Below are 27,019 nucleotides of genomic sequence, written 5' to 3' on the forward strand. Positions count from 1 at the left end.
CTCCTTGATTATGAGGATTACGTGTAGATGAATGAGGCAAGTTAATCCCACCTACTTCGAAGCTTGGGTTTAGCTTTTATGAAGAGAGTGGGATTAGTCTTCACTATTTACGTTGATGTTACTGTTTACGGATGGGATGTAGGCATTGGATGCTGGTGAGTTGTGATGTGTATATTAGTGTTAATGGTATATTAACTTTGTTGGTATATTTTCCAGAGTTCGTTTTTTAATGTTCTGTAATTATCTATGTGTTTTAAATCTTGGTAGGTTGTTCAGGATTCTGTGTATCACTATATATATGCTGATCGGATATTGGTTATCGTGTATAATGTGTGAAATCACTATTGAAACAATTTTCCCTGTATAATATTTCTGATGTTGTTAGGTGGCGGATTGATGTGTTTCATAGACTGTTATACCGTTGTAATATTTTCCGTGTCGTCTATCTTTCTATCTAATTCCTTACTTCCTTACTTAGTATTACTTCTTTCCCCCACCCTTTTATTCTGCTGCTAGAGAGACCTCGTGTTTAAGATCTATCTGGCGTGGAAATCCCTTAGCAATCGTACACAAATCAATTAAGTAATTTATTTTAATTCCGACTGCGCCACTTAATTGATCTAATTTATGTTAACAGTCAGGGCGAGAAGAAGACAAAATGTAATCTTACACTTCTACACAAATATCCAAAAAATGCAAGTCGTGGTTCGCTGTTATAAGTTACTCCTGCAGGTTCGTTATTTATTTTCGGGATAGTGCATTGGCTTAGGAATTAGAATCAGGCAATTGAAAAACCAAAACCTATTTGTTTTGACTTCAAAGACATGTACAAAGCATAGAAAGAATGATGAAATACCAACTTAAACAAAATGCACCATATATCGCACTTTAACTCACTATTTGAACATCATAGATTATAACACCTTTACTAGCAAAATTACTCACTCTTACTTATCACAGAATATATGGTGCATTTTGTTTTCAACGTTCTTGTTAACGTTGAAAACAAACAACGTACTTGTTAACAATTTTCCGAGAGGAAAGTTCGATTCCTTAATGATACACGTGGCCACTTCTATCAGGTCAAATCCTCGATAGTCTTCCTTCGAATTATGCACTGGAGTTCTGCCGTGGCAATCCGCAGCCTAGAGCGAGCGGGAGGCAGAAGTACATCCAGCATCGGCGGCGAGAAAACTATCATCCTTCTATTCCGGAAGGAGCCCTCGTAGGTGCTGCTCTAAAGTCCAGGAAAGGTCAGTTACAAGTCGAAAAAATCCCGAACCACGTGCTGTATTGCCCTTTTATTCAAATCACAGTTCTTTGTTCTCAATTCGGAACATTCCAGGATTAGCCACGAGCAATGAATGAACCTACGTCATCGCAGGCCGTTTGACCTTACGATCGTTTTGGCGCTCGGCGCTAATCTAACTTATTTCTTTTTAAGCTCTTAGTAACATTTCTTTAGTGCAGGTGCACTTTTAGCAGCATATACATCTTTACAATTCCTTTATTTTATTATTCTGGAAAAAATTCTAATTGTAAAATAATTAGCGAAAACCCGTTAAACAAAACTTATTTCTTGCGATATTTTACATCGTATCTGAGAAGGGATTCGCAGATATGATATAGGCGTTTTTTATGTTAGATGGAATAATGTCTTTTACTTGGAAGAGTTCGCTGTGATGATCCGGAGTTTGGTATATAGGTATTGCATATGTTTCGTCCATTTAAGGTGGTAATCTCCGTAGAGGCCAAGGTATTTTGCGTGTGTTACAGGTTTGATTTCGGAACATTGGCAGGTATTTCTGTTGTTAATGCAGCGGTATGTGTGACAGCTTATCGATAGTGGTGCGAGACGCATGATTCTTGGGATGTGTATTATCAACATCTGTGTTTTTGTGCGTTGATTACAATTGCGTTTTGGTAGAAGTATGTTATGATTTGATTTAGGTCTTGTTGTGCTTAGGAGAGAGAGCCGCGTTGATGTCTGTGTGGATTGCTAGTAGCGAGGTGTCATCTGCGAACTTAAATATGTATCCTCTTATGGCCATATTATGGACATCGTTAATGTATATGTTGAATAGAGTGGGTGATAATATGGCACCTTGAGGTACACCGTGTTTTACTTGTATACTCCGACTGTGACATGTACCTATTTTTGTTACTTGTGTTCTGTTTGAGAGGTAGTTCTTGAACCATGTATGCAGTGTTCCTCTTATACCTGTTGAGTATAGTTTGGTGAGTAGTATGTCATGTTCAAGTGTGTCAAATGCTTTGGTTAGGTCCAGCAGTGTAAGGACGGCGTACTTGTTTTTGTCGAGAGCTTTGTTTATTGCGTCGGCAATGTCTTCTAATAACGCGATGGTGCTTTTTGTTTTCTGAAATTTTATTAATTTTGTGAGATGATGTACTTTTGTAAATAGTTCTGTAGTCTGGTGTGTTTTATTCTTTCTGGAATTTTTGAAATGACTGGTAGGGTAGCTATTGGTCTGTAGTTCTGAGTATCGTTTCTATTACCGTGTTTGTAAATTGGCATAATGATTGCAGTTTTTATTTGTTGTGGAATAATGCCTGTGTTGAATATTATGTTCACGAGTTTCAAAAGTATTGGATTTATTTGTTCAAAGTGTTTTATAAGGTCTGTGAGTCTTATTTTGTCTATTCCTGGAGTGGTCTTTGGTTTTAGTTGTAAGATTGTTTCTTTCAGTTCCTGTTTTGTTATCAGTGGAAAATACATTGTTTGTTGTTGACTTTGTGTCGGTAGGTTTTTGTTGATCGTTGGTAGTTTGTCTTTTTTGAGTTGTGTGATGTTATTTGTGAAAGCATGGTTGAATGAGTCTGCTAGTTCCTCTTGGTTTGTGTCCTGACCGAAACTTTTTGCAATAAAATCTCGTGTTGAAGTTTTTCGAGTTACTATTTTTATATAAGGTTTGTAAATGTGTGTTACTGGGTGATTTTTTAGTTTTTTCCATAGATTTTCTTTTTCAGTAATAGTATTTAGTATGTCGTCATTTATCCATGGATTGTTGTCTGTTTGTCGCCTCGTTTGTGTAGGCTTTGTTGTTGTATTTTTGTATATTTCTGCGAACTTTAGTTGAAAATTCTCGTATAATGCTACAGGATCGTTTAAGTAGGGAATTCCAGTCTGTATTTTTTACTTGGTTTTCGACAATGCTCTTTAGTATGATTGAGTTTTGTCTACTTTTGTGGAGGTTGGGGGGGGGGGGGTAGGTAACATAATAAAAAGAAGTTGAGATAAAGTAGTGATCGGCAATTTTGACGTTAATTACTGATGATGTATATGTATGGATGGGCCCGTATGTTAATATGATCAATGCATGTTTGTTAGTGAGTTTTTGAGTATTTCTTCTCTTGTTGGGAAATTAATGGTAGGATTTATGTTGTACTGGCTTAGTATATCAAGGTATGTGTTAGTGGTTGAAGAAGCTTGGTCAAGAGTATTTATATTAATGTCTCCTATTAGTATAAGCTTATGTGTTGTACGGGGTTCGATGCGGCTGAGCCATAGCTGAGTGGATTGTTATTATCCGGTGTCTGTATATTGTGTTTATTGTGTATTTGAACCTATGTTTGTCGCTATTTGTGATTTCCAAAATTTACATATGTTATAGGTTTGACAATTATTAATGTTTTATGCGTAAATTTCTGTCGTTTATTGCAACTTCGGTCAGAATTAGTGCATCTATGTTTGTCAAGGTGTAGTTAAGCAGTGTTTTCAATGTAAGTCAGTCTTTCTTTATACTTCTTATGTTTGTGTGTATGATAGTGAAGTCGGTATTGTGGAAATGTTGTCTGCCCATTTCTTCAAAGAGTCAAAGACCTTGAAGTAGTATTATCTGTTTGGATATGTTCGCCTAGAATTGAGATCTCCATTGTATAGTTTTTAAGGTGATTTTCAATATTTTTCTTAAGGATGTGTAGAGTTAATGTTTTATAATGGTGGGCTGTGTAGGTCGGATTCCCTTGCAGTTGTATAAATTCGAGTTTTCATTCTCATAAATATCTGTGTATCCTTAGTTCACAGGAACTAGTTTTTCTCTGTTTTTGTTTTCGTTGTTTGGTATAAAAGATTTTTAAAGTATTTAGTCCAGTGTTCAGATATACAGATTGGTGTTGGGAATTTCTTGTCATTTAGTATCGATGTTGTGGGCCTTGTTTTCTTGTTTGTTACAAGAATCCGGTCTCTCTGACTTCTGATGGTAAAACAGGCGATGATTGGTGACGGTGGCCTCTCTTTGTTTTTTTTATGGGCCTCGGTTAATAGTGATTATTAACATTATTAAGGGAAACAAAATATATAGATTGTTTTACTATGCTCTATAGTGAAGTGGACCAACATATCAGAGATTCTAGTGGTGTGGCCATTTTTTCACTAATAAATGGAAAAAAAGAATACGAAAGTACAATTTCGCAAATGATCGAATTCTAACAGTTAAATTTAAAACAAATAGAAGCTACTTAGATATCATAGAAGTATATTCCCCTGAGAATACAGGATAGAGGATTCCCACAATTGTATGAGGAACTACAAAAACAGATAAATAAATTTAATAAAATGACTATATATTAATAACAGGTCTTATTGCTTGAGTTGGAAATAATCCCATTCCAAATGCCTTAGGAAAGTATGAAGAAACGTGCATCAATAAAAACGGTCAAAAAATATTAGACTTCTGTACTTTCAATAATCTGAAAATAACTAATTTTGTTTTTCAAAAAAAAAAAAAATGTAACGAAATATACTTGGAAGATTTATAATTGATTATATCATTAACAAGTAGAAACTAGCATCACATGCGAGAGTATATATACACATGTACATCACATGTGTACATGTTTACAGAGAAAGCGGAATTTTTTCAGATCATTATTTAGTATCTCTAAAACAGAAATACTATCGAAATGAAGAAAGGAAGTAAGTGAGAAGTAAAAAAAAAAACAAGAAATAGAACACGTATACGAAGTATACGTGTTCTATTTCTTGTTTTTTTTTAATTACCTAAAGGAAGCCCAATCGGTGAAGATACAGATGAAGAAAGGAAAACGTTAAATATGATAATCGATAAAGCAGATTCTGAAGTCATCGGAAAGAAAAATATAACATTAAAAAGAAAAAGATTAAAAATCTGGAACACAGATATAGGAAACGCAATAAAATAAAAATAAATGCCATACAAATCACTCGTTTAAAAACATGCAATGGAAACAGAAGAAATATAGCTAAAACCATAGTATAGTAAGTTCACTTGGGATAGATTTATCTCTTCAATAAAATTGAAGAGATACATGGATAACAAGATATAGCCGACAAAATATTAAGAAAATTAAACAACAAAGAAAGAGATTCAGCACAAATCAACATAATACAATGAAAACAATGAATAGAACATTATAAGGATTTATGGTATGACCCAAATTTAATAACAGAAAATAATAATGAAAAATCAGTACTGATTATAGAACCAAAATAATTGGAAGAAGTAAACAAAGCAACAAAGTTATCAAAAAATAGAAAATCAACCGGATTAGATGGCATCTAATCTGGTTGGGTTATACTTAAGGCTCTGTATTAAGTATAACCCTTTTTGCTATTAAAATCAACTCAATCATAGAAAGTTTCCTCCCACTCTAGACAATGCTCTATATGTCGATGACTTCACAATCTACTGTCACTCACGTAACATGAGGGTAATTGAAAGACAACTTCAGCAAGCAATTGATCATGTCTCTCTGTGGGCTCTTAATAATGTGTTTAGGTTTTCAACAGAACAAAATGTCTGTGTACACTTCTGTCGAAAACGTACTCATCACCCAGATCCTGAACTAAGAACGGGACCTACTGTTATTCCAGTAGCTACAGAAACCAAGTTCTTGGGACTCATTTTTGACAGAAAATTCACATTTCTAGCACACATTCATCAACTAAGAGAAAAGTGCGAAAGAACTTTGAACCTCCTTCGCACTCTATCCTCTACTGGGTGGGGTGCTGATCGAGCTTCATTGCTCCGTCTTTATAGTGCACTTATACGTTCAAAGCCGGATTATGGGTCCCAAGTCTATGGTTCGGCAAGACAGAGTAACCTACGATGGTTGGATTCCATCCGTTATCAGGGTACATAGTTATTGGTGCATTTCGCACCTCACCCACTCCAAGTCTCTATGTAGAAGCAAATGAACCGGCTCTATTACTTCGACGGAAACAGTTGTGTCTTAATTACGCCCTAAAAATAAAATCTCTCCCAGATCACTCTACATGGAATAATATCTTCTCTCTGCATTGGGAAGCTCAATATCATACACATCAAACTGCTATATATCCTTTTGGTATGCATGTTAAAGAAATTGTGCAAGCTGTTGGTATAAATGTTGACAACATTAGCTACACTAAACATAACAGCATTCCTCATTGGCAGGTTTGCACACTATCTTGCAACCTCTCACTTTGTCAGCTACAGAAATCTTATACCCCATCATCCATTTACCTGCAATTGTTTAATGCACACAGAGCAGCACACGCTGATTTCTTACTCATCTATACTGATGATTCAAGAACTAACACTAATGGTTCTGGAAACACTGTTGGCTGTGCTGCTGTGTTTCCTGACATTATTATCTCAAATCAGATCCCACCTGACTGCCGTAATTATACAGCAGAGTTACATGCCATTCAGCTTGCACTTATGCATATAAAAGAAAACTGCTACCAAAAGTGTATAATTTATACAGACGCATTGAGCTCTTTACAGGCTATCTCCTCTCCTATGTATAATCCTCATCCAGTACTTTATGAAGTGCTACACCTGCTTCACAAAATGAAAATCCTTAATTTCGCTGTTCAGTTCTGCTGGATTTCCAGCCACATCGGAATCAAAGGAAATGAGGCTGCAGATGCAGCTGCTAAATCAGCCCATACCTTCTCCACATACCATTTGACAGTTCCATATACAGACTACAGACAACTTATAAGATCAAAGTTAATTGCTCAGTGGGAGTTAACATGGCAAGAAACATCAACAAACAAATTATATAACATTAAACCTGAAATTAAGCACTGGCATTCTAGTCAACGTACAAAGAGAAGGGTGGAGGTTGTCCTTGCTAGGTTCCGCATAGGTCACAGTCACCTTACGCATTCTCATTTATTGAGAGCTGATGACCCTCCCATATGTGAAAAATGCAGCACACATCTCACTATTCATCATATTCTGGTAGATTGTCAAACATTTACACGAGAGAGGAATGAAATTTTCACCTACCTAACCAAGCCATATACACTCAGGGAAATGCTAGCAGACTCAGGCAAATTGCATGATGTTTTTAATTTTTTAGAAAGAATTAATTTATACAAACATATTTGACCATAAATTTGTTTATATGTAAATACGTTTTTTTGCTTAACTTAACTTTTATACCTATGTATTATTCATTAGGTCAAATCTGACTAATTATGTATTACCATGGGCCTTGATCTTGTATATTTGTATCACCCTGCTGTAATTTTGTTAATATATAAATACCATAATGCTAAACTTAAATTTTATGTATCAATGCTGTATAATAATTCCATTCTGACTGTTTAAGTATTAGTATAATAATGTTTGTTGGAATCTTACTAGATGTAGACACTGCTTTCCTTGACTTGCTTTGTATATACGTGTGTTAACCTATAGTTATCTATTTATGTACTGCTGAAACCTCTGCAGTAATTTTGTTTATATGTATATACTGCATCACCTAACATACATTTTGTGTATGCATCTTATTTACTACTTTATTTTTCGAATAATCATGTAGTTCTGTAAGACATCTTACCTATTTGTGTACTTCCTAGTCATTCTGTTTATGTATCCTAAATTCCGTTTCTACTGCAATTTGCTAAATTAATTTTCATCCATGCATATTGTGTAATAATCCCTTTTTGCCAATTTTTGTGCTGCTATAAAGGCATCTGTTACAATTTTACATATATGTAGATACTGCATTCCTTGGCTTAGTGCTTCATATATTATGTATTAACTTATATTGGTAACTATTTTTGTACTACTGTAATACCCTCTGACCTTGTGTGCTGCTGTGCCCTCTGCACAGTTCTGTTTACCTAGAGATGCTGCTTTATGAAACTAGATTCTTGTATGGACATATTGTTTTTAAATTTTCTGTAAATTCTAATGTTGTAACCTTTAGTATGGCACAATATGACCTTTGTAGTTTTTGTGCCAAATAAACTATAAACCAACCAACCAATCTGCACTGACGTGCGAGCGTTTTGGAAACGCTCCAGGTCAGTGCGATAGGAAACGTTTCGTGCCCTCATTCGGAGCAACTTTTTCATAATGATTTCCTTAGAAATACAGAGTCTAAAAGAATTCAGATGAAATATTAACAAGTATCTTCTTTGTTTTCAGTTTTGCCCGATATAAGAAACTAAAATCTGTTAGAATTGTGAGTACCTACAACAACAGACATTCTAAGCACCCTTTCGTGTATAAAATATTTTGATTTTAAGAAATAAGTAAAATAATAACACGCCGCTGGAACACGACAGCACCTTAAGAACATGTGGATTAATTAACATGGGACGCTATGTACGAATGAGTTTAAATGTGTCAGTGGATAGACACACGGTTATAGTAAATTTGTGATGCTGCTCTAATGATTTCGCTAGTTATTCTGTAATATATTATCGAAGTGTTTTCTTTTCCTCAGCGTCCTTTGTAATTACCTAAGAAAATTGTCTGTTTTTAGTGTGCACTCCTGAATGCGAGCCCGGAGAAATTTGCACCCCTGGAAACGTGTGCCAGTGTCATGGAAAGCGTATTGGAGAAAGATGTGAAGGTGAGTCTTTGACTTTTAACTGATTCCTTCCTGATTCTTCTTCTTCTTATTATTTTTTAAAAATTTTCCTCAGGTATCTTAGAATTTATTCTTTATAATGATGCTTTAAAGTAGATTTTAACAAATATCTGGTTATTTAGACATGTTAGATCATGTTAATTCCTATTTGGAAAACACACACACACACACACTGCACAAACTGCGCAAGACAGAATTCTTGTATAAGAGGATTATTTGGTGCTGATTGTTCTTTTTCAGGCTGCCCGTATCAGTGCTACAATGAAGGACCATGCGCAGCAGTAATTCGCATGGAGGGATCTTACGAAGTCATTGGTAATGGCTCTTGGACATGCAGGTGCACGCCAGGACACAGTGGACCTCGCTGCTCGTATGCTAGTAAGTTATTTAAGTGTTTCCTTAAGACTACTGCACACAGAGAAACTCTTACATTTTCAGCGTATTCCGAATTGGTGGAATGCCATTAGCGGAGTTTAAAAATAATTAGCTAATCGCGATGAAGATATTCTTGTATTTGTGCCCTCAAATTTTTTAACATATGATTGATATATTCTTTTGGCATAACACTGACATCAGTTGGCATAAATATTTGTTGCTGACATTTTATATTTTCAGTTTCTCAAGGATATTACAAGCTTAACTTCCTAACAAGGTAATAAATTCCGATCAAATAAAAGTAACCTATTTTTTAAACGCAATGCATTAGCTTTTCGAAAACTGCGAAATTTTCATTCATGTCATTAATTTTTGTTTCATTCATGCCATCGGAGTATACACCTTGAAACGTTCAGTTCTATAAATAAAGGTTCATAAGGCATTGCTTAATATGAAGTCCTAATAAGAGTTTTTTTTTTTTCACATACTTTACAATCAATCCTGGATGACGCCTTAAGGCAAGAATGCCATTTGATTAATGTTTTTTTTTCAATCAGTTGACTGCATACCTTTCACATGTTCAATTGTTAAAACCGTTTTTAAGCCTTTTTGTAATAAAAAGTTTTAAAGTCTTTACAGTTTAAAAATGGTCTAACTCATTTTCATGCTGGGAACCGGATGTACTGAATTACCAGATTTCTTGCGTAGGACTAATATAAAAAGTGAAACAGTGAATTATATTTTTATGCAGCTCCTGTTAAATGAACGCTTCCCAAAGTATTCTGCTTCAATTAGTATTCTTGTCAAATAAATGTTCTTGTTACGTGAATGTTAATAAAATATAGCTGCTAAACTGATTTTTCTGTTAAGAAACATCAGTTTAGCAGCTCTAGCAAGAACGTTGCGATATATCCTAAGATATATCGCGAATATATAACTAGAAACATCAGTCTAGTAAGAACGTCGCGATATATCCTAAGAAATACGCGTAGTGTGCTTAATGTAAAATCAAGCACTCTGTCTCTATTCTTATTCATCATCTATATGGATCGCATTTAGAAAGTGGCATTAAACATGATATTAGAATCAGAGATATAAAACTTACTTTTTCACCTCATTGCAGATTATTTTGTATATGTGATATTCTGTTTATGTAAACATTTTGGAGGCATAACAAATTTGACATAAAATTTACCAATAAAAAGACCAAATCAATTTAATAATAGGTATGAATATGATAATATTAGTATATTAATAGGCATGAATACTGAAAATTTGGAGCGAATTCTCAATGGAGAACTGAACCAAAGGAAAAAGAAAAACCGTTCAGCTCTTTAGGCACAATTGTTAGCGAAAATGCCAAATTAAATATGGAAATGGACGAAATACTAAACAAACCCCTTTTGCTATCTCCGGGTGCCATCGGATAAATTTTTATGAAATAAGAGAGAAATTTATGCCGCTTGTTGATTTAGAAAAGCCATTGGAGTCTTAGGGGAAACTCTAAGAAAGTTTGAAAAAGATAGACAGAAAAATAAGGAAGAATCAAGGTTAAATATATGAATGCTAAACCTAAGAGTTTGTTAAGATGCAGTTTGTCAATTAGTAGTGTTTTACACATAGTAATGAACTGATATCTATTGCTGTTCAATGTGGTGATGAAATGTCTCCTAGATGCGATTAATGACATCAGAAAGGAGAGACAGCTGTGTTTGCAGATGATTTGAACATATTCAGAAGAAAAGCTACAGAAAAAACTAGGTAATTAGAACAGTGTCTAACAGAACGACTGTATTTTATATATTACTTATTAATAGCAGGACGAGTGAGCAGCGTTGGTTTAAAGCTAAGAGAATATTTAAAGGTTAATGCTGTTACACTCAGTGACAAGTCCACAAGAGCAGAAAACTTGAAATGTCTGGAATTCTTAAACATCGTCAGTGGTCTATTCTGGGAGCACAGTAGACCACGGAAGTGCAAGGTTTTGAATAAGAGAAGCGATTTTTGGTTTTTCCCAATTTGGAGTTGTGCAGCAGAAATACTCAGACTAACAAAAAAAGAAAGATGAGTGGAATACAAACAATGAAAATTAAAGTTTTAAGGAATTCGACTAGAAACTGTTGAAGAAATGCACGCGAATTCTCGCTTGAAGAAGCTTGAACATATAATGAGAATGAAGTCTGAACAATAATCAAGAAAAATAAATGAAATGAAAACTGACGTAAAAGGAAGGCAAGAAAAAAATGGAAGGAAAAAAAGAAACGATGCTTATGAAGAGAGAATGTGGGAATATAAAAGAAAATAAGACATATTTAGGGTATAAAAAGAACGAAATAATCCCAAAGAGTCGACTAGAGTGTACATTACAGTTATCATCCCAAAATTAACTTAGACACGGACCTCAGAACTGAGTTAAGAATAGAAAGTAGACGAGAGACTACAGCTCTGACAGTTCTGAGAAGAGCAAACAGATAGTTTCGGTAGCAGAATCATGTTAAAATAAAGATATCGGGAAGGAAATTGTCATTGCTAATATTACAAAGTGGTAATAGTATGATAATATTACCACTTTGTAACTTAATCTTAATCTTAGATGGACTAAAGAAAGATTAGAAAAGTTCAAGATGTAGGTGACCATGTAGGAAGACAGAAATATAAGATCTGAGTACAGAGGAATGTTGAGAATTGATAGAATAGTTCGGAATAAAATTTGACAAGATATTAGCAATGATGTTAACTGAAGTAATTCACCTTTGAAAATTAGTTTTTGTTCAGTTTGCTAATTTACTTATTTATTTAATTTTTTTTCCAGAATGTAATTCTTCGTGTTTGAACAATGGAGTGTGCAATGACCGTGGCACGTGTGACTGTTATCCCGTATTCACCGGAAGTCGTTGTGAAACTCCTTGTAAGTTTTATTTCTAATTATTAGTGATTTCATTTCAAACGTACTTGCACAGTACACATTCCTCTGAGCAGGGCCAGCAAAATGGCGGCACAAAATTTTGTGTCACCCCAAGCGCATGCCCATTTTTGTGTCACCCCTTGGGTGACACAATAATGGCGGCATTCTGTCAATATATCAAAACTTTTGTTTTTTAATCTTTAGTATTTCATTCGAATATGAGAATTAAAAAAATACAGAAACTTTTATATCATGGAATACAAATTCTCTACTTTCGTTTCTTTATTTTAATTTTGAAGTATAAATGAATTTAACAGTCAAAAAAGTGGAAGGTTAAATTTTTTTGATGAAAACTTGTACAGCCAATCTTTCGTAAGATAAAATCTATTCTGGATTTATGGATTCGTACCAACTCGAGATATATGCGTCCGAATCCCATATTCTCTTCATTCTGGTTAAATTTAAGGCACATTTTATTATTATTATTATTATTATTATTATTATTATTATTATTATTATTATTATTATTATTATTATTATTATTATAACCAGAACCCATAAAAATCACGGAGACTATAAAACAGTATCATAGCATTGTAAACGAAGCAATAGTGAACGATGAAATCAGAAAAACAGACTGGATGCAGATAGCATCTTTAGACTCTGCCGAAGCTGTATATAATAATCTTAAACTGAAATTTAACAAAATATACAACAAAGCATTAACAAAAATAAAAATCCCCACCCCCAAACGAAACAAAATCCATGGATAACAGACAACATACTAACGGACATACAAATAAAAGATGCCCTATGGAAACAACTTAAGAAGTCGCCGAACAATATCGCTTTAAAAGCTGAATACAAAAGAAAACGGAATCTCCTAACAACACAGATTCGAACGGCAAAAAGAAACTATTACAGCAACAAATTAACAACAGCACAGAACGACATAAAGGAAACCTGGCACTTGATTAATGAAATGCTGGACAATATACACAGAACCACTGCCTCAGAAACAATAAAACACAGCCAGCTTTCCCTGCGATCCCAAATCCCTCAAACAGTTGGCAAACAATTTTAATCAGCATTTCGTGAACTATGTCCAAAAGCTACAAGAAACAACCTTTCTTCACACAAACGAACATTCTCCACTAGGTCCACGAGCAACCCAGTCGATGTGGTTCCCCCACAGTAACAAAAGAAGAACTATCACTGGCAATTCAACAAATTAATCCTAACAAAGGACCGGAGATAGACGGAATCTGACCAAAAGACATCAAGAAACACACAACCGACCTACTTCCAGTTATACAAAAAATGTTAAATAAAATCTTCGAAACGGGACACATACCTGAAACACTGAAGACTGCATTAATCACACCCATACACAAACAGGGAAAAAGAAACATAATAAGTAATTACAGACCTATCGCCACGCTGCCTGTAATCAACCAAATCATGGAGCGCATTGTACATCAGATACTCTCCACATACGTTGAAAAATTTCATATCGTACCCAAAACACAATATCGCTTTCAAAAAAATAAAGGAACAGCAACACTCCTGGAAGATTTCACAGATCTAATAAACGCTGCATTGGATAAAAACAGAATAATATTAGTGGTATTCATTGACCTAACAAAAGCATTTGACACACTAACACTGAAAACCTTGTTAACGAAACTTACCATATCGGAATTGGAGGTCGTCTACTCCAGTGGTTTAAAGCATACACGAAAAACAGAAAGCACATCACAAGTATAGGATCAGCACACAGCAAAGAAGTACATGTAACCTGTGGAGTACCGCAAGGAGCTGTCCTATCTCCCATTCTATTTAACATGTACACACATGACATAAGCAACAAACTCCCCCTAAAAAGTAAAATCTTCCAGTATGCAGACGACACTGCCATAGTATCCATTCACAACACTGCAAAAATCGCTTACAAAAATATGCAACACGACATCAATCAAATCACTAACTGGTTAACCGAAAACGGCATATATATAAACCCTGGAAAAACAAAGCTAATGATATTCAAAAACCCCCAAACCCTGCCCATAGAAACTAAATATCTCACTATCAAACATTCATCCTCCTATACACAAAGTGCAGAACCTAAAATCACAACTTTCACACAGGTGAAAACAACACGCTATCTTGGACTTCACTTCGATGTTGATCAAAGTTGGAATAGCCATACAAACTACCTACATACCAAGCTTAGGATAATAGCAAGCAAACTATACAGATTAAAAGACATTGCCCCAACCCACATAAAAATACTAATCTATAAAGCATTATGTGAAAACATTTTGAGATATGCAATTACATCATACGCATTCTGCGCAGACTACAGACTTAACAGGCTATAATGGTTGCAAGATAAAATGATAAAACTGATATTCTGGGAACAACCCACTCTTATGCAGGAAGCATGGACAAAACACAAAATATTTAAGGTGAAACAATTACGCCACTACACAGTCATGTTAAAACACTACTACACCCCAACATATAGAGTAACCAGAACAACATATCAAATAACAAGACCACAGTCAACAAACTACATAACATATAAGTACAACAATCAGCACGGCAAAGCCACCCGAAACTTCTACGTACCTGACATGATAAACTAACTGCCGTTCGACAACAGAAACCTAGGAGCAAACAGAGAGCTGAAACAGGCGGTATATAAATATTATTGCGAGAATGAAAATTAGAGCAATTCCTGTTTCTCTCTCCCCCACCACACATGCACACACATACACAAACATATGACAACCCCCCCTCTCAAAAACTATCACTACAAGAACACAAAGAAACAAACACACCATGTCTAAACCCACCCCTATTTGTACAAAAAAAAGAAGATAAAAAGTTAAACTGTAATAGCAGTCGAAGTCTTCCAAGAACGTACCAACAAACAGTAAAATCAACACCTGGCTTGTGACCATTACAGGAACATAACCATGAAACCACCACCATCTATCATCGATTTACTTCCTCAGGTACGCTCTGCTAAGCTTCGAGGAAGAAAATTATTAACTTGCAAGTATCTGTTATACACACTTGTAATGCGTTATAAATATTATATTCATATAATTACTACAGCAACTATGTATGCAATTCATGTGAGACATAAAAAAATAATAATAAATAAATAAATAAATAAATAAAATAAATAATAATAATAATAATAATAATAATAATAATAATAATAATAATAATAATAATAATAATAATAATAATAATAATAATAATTATTATTATTATTATTATTATTATTATTATTATTATTATTATTATTATTATTATTATTATTATTATTATTATGTATATTCTAAATTCAAAAATTCTGTATAATCCTTATTGTAAATATTGTAAATATTCTTATTGTATGTAATTTATACCGAGACATAATAAACTCTTTAAAAAAAAAAATATTTTCTCAAGACGCCATGGAGTCAACAACTTATCTAAGAGGTCCTTTGTCATACTCATAGTTCACCATACCTTGCCTTAAAGTAATCCAAATTGTCTGCAGACACCACACTCTCTGGCAGTGCATTCCAATCATTCACGACTCTGCATGAAAAACCCTGCTTCTCAAAACACTCCCTTGCTCACACCCTTCGTATACAGTTTCCAAGGTTGACCTCTTGTTCACCGAATCTCGCACCATTTTATGATAAATCCCTTCAATGTTAATCCTATAGCAACCCCTTACAACTTGTACGTCTCTGTAATATTTATTCTTCCTCCTCTTGATCCTTTCCAACATCTCATCGTCCTTTAGAAAACCAGGTGACTAAACCTGTGCACAGTATTCCATATGTGGCCTAATCAGAGCCTTATAAACTGGAACAAGAATCTCCTTAATTCTATAAGTCAGTGTCCTCCGCATCATTCCCAAAATTTGTTGTGCTGAACTCACAATTTTGGCAATGTGTCCTCTAAATTTCAGATCATTAGCCCCATCACCCAAGATCTCTTATTTCCTCCACCTCCAACAATATATCCCCATCAAGCATAAATTCTACGTGCCATCTTTGATTCCAAATTTTAAAACCTTACATTACATTTTACAACATTCAACGGGGATACCCACTGAAGGTTCTAAATGTCATTCCGATTCACTCAATCCATTCAAATTTTCTTATAAGGCCGAACAGCTGTTCTAGTCCTCATAATTCCTACCAACTTAGCATCATTTGCAAACAACTGAATATCAATATTCCCCATCCAAATCTTCACCTACATCATTAACATACAGTTTAAACAGATATGGCCTTAAAATAGATCACCGAGGAACATCACTAGTGACTTTCCTCTTCCAGGATATTGCTCTCCATACACAACTTGCTGATATCCATCAGATAGCCAATCTCCGAATAAATGCCCTAGTCTAATAGCCAACCCCATCCGCTCTAGTTTGACTATCAACTTATCATGCAGTAATCTATCAAAATCCGGCATAGTCTAAGTATACTACTGTGTATCCATCTCCTTTGTCCAATGAAGCAGTCACATTATTGTAAGTAGATTACTAAAACATGACCTCCCTTTAGTAAATCCATACCGTCCATCACAATAAATACCATTGTTGTCAACCCAATTCGATAGCATCATCCAAAGTATATCATTGCATAATGCTGTGTGTGTGAAACGGAGAGGGAATTGTCAGTGCCTTTGATCATATTGTTTAAACAAATCTCAGTTCTGGGTCAGTTTTGAAGGGGTGAAAAGATAAAGGGTAAATAGTTCCACTGCAGGAAGGAGGCTCCATGAATGATGAGAAAATTACCGACCGATCACCAAATCAGGAGTTGTCAAAGTATTGGAGAAGTTGATCAAGAGAAAAATACAGGAAGGGTTACATGAAAATGGGATACCGTATGGGTGGAAGCATGCTTTTGTGAAGGGTAGATCATGCCTCAGTAACTTGCTCACGTTTTATAACACAGTGACCGTCGAACTGGATAAGGGAAATGGGTTTACAGTGATACTGCTGGACTTTGCAAAGTCCTTTGACAGAATGCCACATGGAATTCTAATCAGCAAACTGCAGCACATGGGGATGGACATAGGGCTGGTGAGATGAATAGGAGGGTGGTTGATGGAGAGATATCAGACAGTAGTTTATTCAGGACTAGTGGCGTGCCGCATGATTCGGTTCTAGGACCGCTACTGTTCATTGTGTACATTACCGACATTTGTAAGGAATCTGAGTGGAACTGCCCAGTTATTTGCCGATCACACAATGTTGGTCTGAGCAATAGTTATTACACATTAAGTCAAAATTTTGCAAGATGATTTGAATAAACTGGCAGACCGGTAAAGGAGAATGGCAAAGTCAGTTTGTGGCAAATAGTAAGGTTATGTATTTTGGGATAAAAAGATTACCAGCTGTATACAACATTGGTGGAACTGTCCTCCAGAAAACTGACGAAGCCAGAGACGTGGAAGGTAGATTGGTAGTTAAAATTTAGAGGGCATACTGCAAATGACTAAAGCAGTTAATCTGATTGCTTGGTACTGAAGAATACTTTGATGAGCAGAGACAAACTGGTTATTGTTCCTCTTTATCGAGACTTGATAAGACTCCATCTTGACTACTGTGCCCAGATCTGGGTCCCTGGGTTTTTCTTGATGGGGAGGAGGTAGAGAGGATCCAGAGGCGAGTGACCAAAATGATGGCAGGTCTATGGAACGAACCGTACGAGAATAGGTTGAAGAATTGTGGGTTACAGAAACTGATTAATAGGCGGTAAAGGGGTGGTATGATTGAGACATTCATATTACTGAAGGGTTTCTATAAGATTAATTCAGAGGAAAGTTTTCAGAACCGGTGTGGTGGTGGGAGAACAACAAGGGGCGATCCATGGAAACTGAGCAAGAGTGTAGTTAGTAAGGGTGTTAGAACTAGGTTTTTTGCTTGGAGGGTGGTGAATGAATGGAATAGGTTGCCAGAGTCTGTTGTACGTGCCGTGACTTTAAGTATGAAAGATACTGCAAATGTTGGATAGTTTTTGACATGATATTTAGGGCCTCCCTCGATGAGTCTAAGAACTCCTTGGAATTTTCCGTAATAATAATAATAATAATAATAATAATACCTTTTTACGTTTCAAATACTGCCCTTATTTAATCACAGGAAGAATAATTTGGAAGATGAAAATTAAGAGATTTCGATTCTTCGCAGAATTGAACGGAACAGACAACACTTGTTGGTACCCTTTCGGCTAATTATACTTTGTTAGACTGCCTTAGATATACCTTAGATTGCCAAGCGTTTCTAAAACAGATCCCATTAAGTAAGCCTGGCTGCAAAAAAAAAAAAAAAATTAAACTGAACAACTCATGGTTATGAATTTTTGTAAAAATTTAATTACGGATAAAGGATTCTCAGCAGGAACCTTTTGTATCTAATTCGACTGTTGACACACAGAAAAGTGTGCGTGCGCGCACACACACACACACACACACATATATATATATATATTTTTTTTTTTCTTTTCTTTTTATCTTTTGTAGTATGCAGTCCTGAGTGTCAAAACGGAGGGACGTGTGTCTCGACGTCTACGAATTCACACGAGTGCAGATGCAAAACAGGATTCATAGGACCCCAGTGTCAATCTTTGGGTGAGTTAATTTATATTCGGCCAGTTGTCGTAGCGCTGTGATTTTCAACGCTTTTTCATTTTAGACTTTTGCGGAGACATTTATGTTGTGACCAAAGTGCATCAAAGCCTTTCTTTTAATTTCTTGGTAATCAAGCTTAATTAAAGAGACGTGGCGTTGAAATTTTGTCCATTTTATGCCTGAACGAATAGCAACTCCGCGGAGCATTTCGTTTTTCATTTATCCAAATCTTCAATAATCCGACTGATAATCGATTAAACACGAGTAGATGGTTAATATCATATACTCCCTTAACTTTGAATCTCAAGTGACAGCGATGTCGATCAACGTTTAGGTTAGATCTAATATTACTATTAATAGTCTAGTTAACAATAATTGTTCCCAGAAACATGGAATATAATTTTTACAATTGAATATGCGCACCTTTGCAATAACATAACTGGAAACGGTGTTGGTTTGTTTGTTCAAGTACAGTATTGTTTGGAAGTGAGGTAGCCGGCTAAGTGAACAAACGCATGCTGTTTATTTGCACAAGAGAGTCTGTAATATGTCCATATAAGCGGATAATTCAACAATCAAAATACGTCATATTACACATGCAAATCGTTTTGAAATGGTCTCAAAGCAAAGAACGGTAACTTCACCAAAATTTATTTCCAGTCCACAACAGCGATTTGTGAAAAATACTCAACTTTCGTTTTCCATATTTTGAAAACAAAATCTGACTACATATATATATACCTATACATGCAGTAGGTAGAATAATCGTAGTGGCGCATTTAACAAGTTGTTCACACCTTTCGAAGCCATTGTTTGGCTGTTATGAATATCCTTTGGTTTATAGGTTTAATACTATTATTAATTATTGTTATCATATGTACAGATTTCCGATATAATTAACGTTAAGTCCTATAATTGTTACGTTTCTGATACATTTATTACACAGTGCAGAGGGCATTTCATTTTATTTTTTGAAATATACCGTATTTTCCGGTGTACAAGACGCACTTTTTTACCTCTTTTCAAAGTCATACGCACTCCCTTTTATGTTCCAAGATCTTTGTAAGCGGTTAATGGTGCAATCAAATTGATGCGTGACCTTCACGTGACTTCTAGCGCGTCATTGGCCAAGAACTTGGCGTGGTCAGAAGGAGAATTTATACAATTTGCGTAAAGAAAAACGCGCGGAACGTGGAAAAATTGCGAAGTGGCCAGAACTAGAGAACCGAAGTTTTGAAATGGGTGCAAGAAAATCGGCAAAATGGCATTGCCATTTCAACAAAAATGATTCGTACACATGCAGTCAATGTAGCCTGTGAGCGTAACATTGAAGATTTTAAAGGTGGTGTGCGTCATGGTGTTACCGTTTCATGAAACGCAGTGGACTTTGTATGCGTACAAAAAACAAAAATTAGTCAAAAAATGCCAAAAGAATATGAAGACAAAATTATTTCTATATTATAAGAAATGAATGATGATAGAGAAGAGTCAGATGACAGTGACATGGATTTTGCAGGTTTCTGAAAGGTCAGTTTACTATTAAAAATTACCTATTATTTTATCAATTTTTTTTAAAATCATACTTTAAAATTTAGGTTTTTTCCATAAAATTGTATTAAATTTCTTGGGTGCGTCTTATACACCGGAAAATACGGTACGTAATTATAGTTGTAATAATAGTAAGTACAATATATAAGCCGTATGTTTGCCATTTCGTACACATATTTCGAAGGCCGATGCATGGCTTGTGTGAAGATGAATAAGAATATAATTAGATTACTTTTTTTTCTTTTGGCATGTGGCTACATTAATGTTTGGCATTGTTAATGCCGCGTGTTGCGTACAGGGACCAAGGCGCTCTTCAGGGCAACATATGAAGTTAGTCTTCATTCGGTATGGAAGCTTGTTTATTTGGTGTCGTAAATAGAACTGAAGGAAAGTTGGTTTTCTTTATTAGCTGCATTATTATAATTACTTGTGTGTTGTATGATTTGATTTGATGTGAGGTCCGATTTGATATGGAATTATTACTGTTATTCGGTATTTTCTGAAAAACTGATGCCTTAGGCTAAGACAGTGTTTCTCAAAATGTGGTACGCATACCCCCGGGGGTACGCGGCAATTTTCAGCTATGCATTATTAACGCATGGAACCATTATTAAGAAAAAAAGAATTATTTTAAACGTATATATTTCTCAATAAATTATATATTATGTATGAATTATATATTATGTGTCAGATATTATGGAATTCGGTTGAAGAGAATTAGCATTTCAACTCAACTCTTGGCCTGCCTTTGTCTTTGGTTCGCGCGATCTTTCGTTAATACCGCACCAATCATATGCACTTCTTCGTAGCTGCTCTATCTCTACTGTCCTACCATTACTGTCTGTTTCGTGCTCTGCTTTTTCTTCTCATTATCATTTGTGAAGGATTGTTCATTATGTATATCAAGTCTTGTAAATTACTGTTAATTTTTGCTTGATTAATGGGAAAGAAGATGACGCTATTTGGGTAGATGACTTTGACGATGAACACAAAGAAATTGTTCTCGATGTCAAAAGTACCGATAGCGAATAGCGATGTCATTTTCAGTTTTTTTCTGAAAACTTTAGTTTCCGAAAATCGCCGCATATATCGCACAATTTTTCAGAAGTTTGTAAATCTCAATCATATCTCCCTATTTTTTCCTGTCTGCTAGTGTTCGAAGTCTACAAATTCTCAATCTGTCTTCGTAATCAGTATTCCACAATCCTGATATCATTTTTAACACTCTCCTTCGTACTCTCTCCAATATATCAGAATCACAACGGAAACATTCATTTCAGCATTGCAATTATCTTTTGAGTTGTATTTGCAACATGGTCGCTGAACTTCAACTTCCTATCTATTAACACTCCAAGATCCCTAGCCTCATTAGATTCTTCTAGCCTAATCCCACCAATATAATACGACATTGGATAGATAAACATGCAAAGTGAATTACTTTACATTTACTGACATTGAACTGACACCCGTTTTTCCCATGCCCACATTTCCAGCCTATTCAAATCATTCTGCAAGTACTGCATTCCTGAGTACCCTACCTATCTTTGCATCATCGGCAATTAGTTGTATGTCGCTTGTCAAATTTCCCAATATCATTAATGTACAGATTGAATAACAGGGTGCCAAGTACTGATCCCTTGTGATATACCACTGGTTACCTTAAATCTTGCAGACTCCCATTCCCTCAGTAGACAACTATTTGATATCTGTCAGTCAGCCATCCTCTTATCCACACTAACATTCTCTAATCCAAACGCATATTCTCCAATATATATGCAACAGTTTATCTACCACGCTGTATTCTGTCAAACGCCTTAGCAAAATCCAAGAGTATCATGATGTAGTCGTTCCCCTTGTCTAGTTCAATGGTAACAATGTTATAGAATGTGAGCAAGCTGCTAAAGCATGACCTTCCCTTCGTAAACCCATGTTGTTCATTGCAAAGCATAGATTCACTGTCAACCCATTTCTGAAAGCAAGCCCTGACCAATTTATTCAAAATCTTCACCACCACCACCACTCTTGCGATACTAACGAGACGATAGTTGGATACATCGGTCTTTCCACCAACCTGATGCAATGGAATTACCATACATTCTTTCCATTCCTGCGTATGCAAAGAAACTGACTCTGCGTGCTAAAGAGAACCCAAAATAATTCTATCGATTCGTCTTCCCTCTTATGAGGCTCATATTAAACAGCCTGGTCAAAAGAATAGCTAGTTCAGCTGAACGCCCTTTTAGCACACGTGCTGATATCCCATCAGTCTCTGTTGCTGAATTTTTATTCACTTTGTGCAACAGCTCTAATACCTCGTCCTCATACACCTGAATTTCTTCATCTAGTAAAGAGGTAACAGTGAGCTGAATGTTGCCTTCACCAGGTTGATAGCTTTTAACGAAATGGGCACTCGTTAACTGAACAACCTCTTCTGCATCTGTAACCCTCACGCTATCTGGATTTAGAAGAGTTAGTCTTTCATATTCATTCTTTCTTTTACTTGCAGCATTTGATAGAATTCTTGTGGGTTGTCTTTAGTACGCAGAGCCAGTTTCTTTTCATAATCAGACTTTGCTTTCCATACAGCAGTTGTGACTATTCTAGCCTGCTGCTTAAGTTCATAATGGACGTCATCCTTATGCACACGATATTCTTTCCATATCGTCATTTTCGTATGAATCTCTTGTTTAATGAAATTACACATCCATTTGACTCCTACCCTATTTATTCTTCGAACTTTCGGGACTCTGATATCGCATCATTTAAGTATTGTGTAAATGCCTCCCATTCACTGTCGATATTATTCCCATCCATTTCTCTGAACTCAGTATACTCCTCAGTTGGTCATAATTTTCTTCTTTGTAGTTTAACATGTAACCTTTCTGAATAAAACATTCATAAACTTATTCACTTCCCAAGTGAGTAGCGCATGATCAATGTCACCAACCGGAGGCAGAATAGTTGCGTCTTTAACTGAAACGCCCTCTGACACTGTAATCAAATCTAACACTCTTTGACCTCGAGTTCCTTCTGTCACATGCTGCTTGAGGAATTTGTCCCGCAACAGCTCAATAAATGCATTTTCATTCTCCTCATGAGAATCTTCTGCCACCCAATCAATATTTGGATAATTAAAGTCTCCAATTATGATTTTTTTTTTTTTTGCGCCAATCGTCTCTATTTGGCGACGCAATTCTTCATCACTAGCAATCGATCCACCAGTTCAACACCCCACTATGTAATTGATCTTGTTAGATTGCACCTCACACCAGATGGCTTCAAACTCACTGCCACATGAAATACTGTTAGTGGTAGTACTAGATTGATAGGTGTCAACTCTAACTGGATTCAAGTCATCCGATATCACTAGCAGCACGCCCCCTCCTCTCCTCTCTATCCTTCCTAAAAATACTGTATCCTTGACACTCAGTACCAGTTAGTAGGTCTGATTCTGATAGGTCTCACATAACTACAATCTGAGGTCGCAACATATTGATCTTCCCTTTGTTTCTGATACTCCTAGCGTTCGTCTACAAACATAATAATCTACCTGTTTGTTCTTTTGCGGGTAGTCTTGTCTGCAGTTTGCCTGACACAGCTGAATAACTTGCAGATCTCTGTTCTTCTTTAGTGCCTTATGCATGTAGATATCTTTGCACACTTTTGATGGTTCTTAAGCGGACAAATAAAATACTCCCACTCTCTTCGCAAAAGCAGCTTCGAAGCTGGTTATAAATGTGTTATAAAGTCACAATAAATATAGATATATAGTGTGTAATTATATATATTCAATTCAGAAAAATTAGATTTTTTAAATACAATTCATATATTATATTTTCAGTTTAGTATAGCAACGCTTCCCAAACTGTGGGCCGCGGCCCCCTTGGGGACCGTAGGTTTTTGTTGAGGGGGGGGGGGGGGCGTGAAATAATGAAAACAAATTCAAAATGTTTTAAGACTAAGTAGATTTTTTTATCTTAAAAAAACGTATTTCATTTTTATTATTTATTATTTCTCTTTTCTTATTTTTTATATTTTAATGGAAAAAAATTACACATTGATGTTGGTTCACAAATTTTGCTTCCTGCGTATTTCGGCACTTAATGAATATTATTAAATATATACTTACTCATATAAGTTTCATTTCAAAGCAGAAATCTAAGAATTGCAGTTTCAAATATTTCACCTGATATTGACTTTTTGTGTAGCAGTATTGAAGCACATCCATCATATAAAATTGTTATTAAACTTCTTTTATGTTTTTAATTTTTTCATTATTACTAATAATTTTACTTTTCATGTGCTTGTACTGCAAATGTAAAATAACAAGATATCTATCTATATAAAAATATGAGATAATGTCCCATGTCAAATGTGTCTGTGAGATGCTAAAAATGTAATATTTGCATTTGATTTTTGCAATATTCGCTGTGTATGTTTCGTATTGAATATAAACACGATAAATATTATAATAATATATGTCTATATTACGATTTTTGTTTGAGGAGGGCCGTGAAATATTTTAATTTTTCCAAAGGGGGCCCTGACATCCACAAGTTTGGGAAGCACTGTAGTATAGGATGTAATAACAGAAGTACTGTCTTTTACAGTGCAAAACTGATTTTTGTTACTGTATAAGGAATATTGATCGATGTGGACTAAGATAAAAATATTTTCATGATATGCACAAAGAGAGTGGAATATATGTAACTATGGCTGTAGCTAATTATCGAAGGAGTAAATAATATCTTTAAAATCCGTACAGGGACAATGTTCTGTAGATGATATCGGTTAAGGAGGCGAATTAAATTAACTGTACAGTAGTACAGTTAATTTAATTCGAAGGAAATTAACTGTACAGTAGTAATAGGATTTTAGTGTGACTTTAAAATACAACCAGCTTCGAAGCTGCTTTTGCGAAGAGAGTGGGAGTATTGTTTCTTTACTGTAGGTGTTTTTGTGTATACGTGCGTGTGTTTTACCTTTAGTCTCGTAAACAAATGTTCCTCTGTAGCCTTTCAATTCTACGGGTCTGTTTTTGCTAATGGTACATATCCCATAGTTCGTATTTCTGAGTTCGATAATTGGTTAGGTGTTTTAAGTCATGCGGAGGATAATTGATCACAGCAGGTATCAAATGCGTATCTATTGTTGAAGCGCCTGCTGGTGCGGAGAGTCATGGTAGACCTCGTTATGCAGTTCTGTGTTTAGGATAATCATTATTGAAGTAGTTTTAATATGATTACGAAGTATCTCAGGTCTGATTAGCTTAAAATTGAGCGTGAGGTCATTAAAGACTTCGTCATGGGCATTGACTCTCCAAAGCACCGTGGAAATTATTCTTTTATGCAAGGATTCTAATTTCGACAGGCGACGTTTGCTGTGTTCTTGGAGACTGTTATGCCATATCATAGCATTGATTGACAGATGTTATGGGGAAAAAAATTTAGTGCTGATGGGTATCGTGTTCTTTATTTCAAACAGTTTGGTTGCAATAATGGGAAGTTTTTTTTTTTTGATGATATTCGATCCGTTTGGCCCACTTAAGGTGACTGTCGCTTGAAGGTCCAGGTATTCAGCATGTGTTACAGGTGAGGTTTAAGGGCAATTGCTGGCATTGATAACACAATGGTGCACGTAACTGTGCGATATAATTGGTACTGGATACGGGACGCTTAGTTTTCCAATAATTAACATTTGGATTTTAGTATTGTTTAATATGATTGAATTGCTGGGAAATTATCTCGTTAATGCATTCAGATCTGTTTTGCTCTGCGGAGGGCGATGTTCGTGTCTTTGTGGATTGTTAGTAGTGCGGTATCGTCTGTATACGTAGATATCTGGCTCTGTAGGTATCATTTATGTATATGTTTAAAAGAGAGGATAATAATATTGCTCTTTGTGGGACTCCGAATTTGGTTTGAATACTTGTATTCTATTGGAAACTATTTTGTTACTTGAATGCTGTTTGACAGGTAATTCCTAGACAAGAGTACAGCTTTACCCGAATTAATTTGTCTAATAATATTTGGTGACCGACTGCGTTTTTTTTTTCTTCAGATCTAATAGTATGAGGATGGCGAATTTATTTTTTACCTAAAGCTTTGTATATGAGTTCCGTAACGTGGTTGTGATTTTTTTAGTTTCTTGGAATCCTTATTGCTTTTGTGAGAATATTTTATCTTTTCGTAAGAAATTTTGTAGTCGAATGTGCAATATTTTTTTCTAGTGCTTTTGAAATTATGGGTAAATTGGTAATGGGTTTGTAGGTTACTGTCATTTTTACACTGTTTGTAGAGAGGTGTAATTGCTGCTATTTTAAATTTGCTGGGGGATAATACCCTTATCGAGCTTTCCAGTTATCAGTTTGAAAAGTACCGGTTAAAATGTGTTAGAAGATCTCTTAGCATGGTGTTATCTATTCCTTGGCTAGATTTAGGGTTTAGTTGGGAGTGAGAAACTTTCAGTTCGGGTTTGGAAACGGATGGAAAGAATATCGTTTGCTGCTGCTGACTGTGGTTGGTTGATTTGGTATTGGGCTTGATGAATGCCATGTTGTTTACACCGTTTTGGTTGAAGGATTCTACTAGGTGTTGTGGTTCTGTGTCTTATACCACTACTACTACTAATAATAATAATGATAATGATAATAATAGTGAAGCA

At 35.4% G+C, this 27,019-nt stretch overlaps 1 protein-coding gene across 1 annotated transcript in view; it reads left to right on the forward strand.

The window, feature by feature from the left end:
• Positions 1 to 27,019, forward strand: part of LOC150109780 (uncharacterized) — a 62,262-nt gene that overhangs the window by 16,791 nt on the left and 18,452 nt on the right. The window contains exons 9-12 of the mRNA XM_090410148.1: positions 8,767 to 8,856; positions 9,115 to 9,252; positions 12,062 to 12,157; positions 18,701 to 18,808. Coding sequence (XP_090266274.1) covers positions 8,767 to 8,856; positions 9,115 to 9,252; positions 12,062 to 12,157; positions 18,701 to 18,808 — 432 coding nt within the window. The remainder of the gene's footprint in view (positions 1 to 8,766; positions 8,857 to 9,114; positions 9,253 to 12,061; positions 12,158 to 18,700; positions 18,809 to 27,019) is intronic.

Source organism: Typopeltis vanoorti, chromosome 1 (assembly GCF_054136105.1).
Source record: "Typopeltis vanoorti isolate ZY-2024b chromosome 1, IOZ_Tvanoo_1.0, whole genome shotgun sequence".
Lineage (NCBI taxonomy): Eukaryota > Metazoa > Arthropoda > Arachnida > Uropygi > Thelyphonidae > Typopeltis > Typopeltis vanoorti.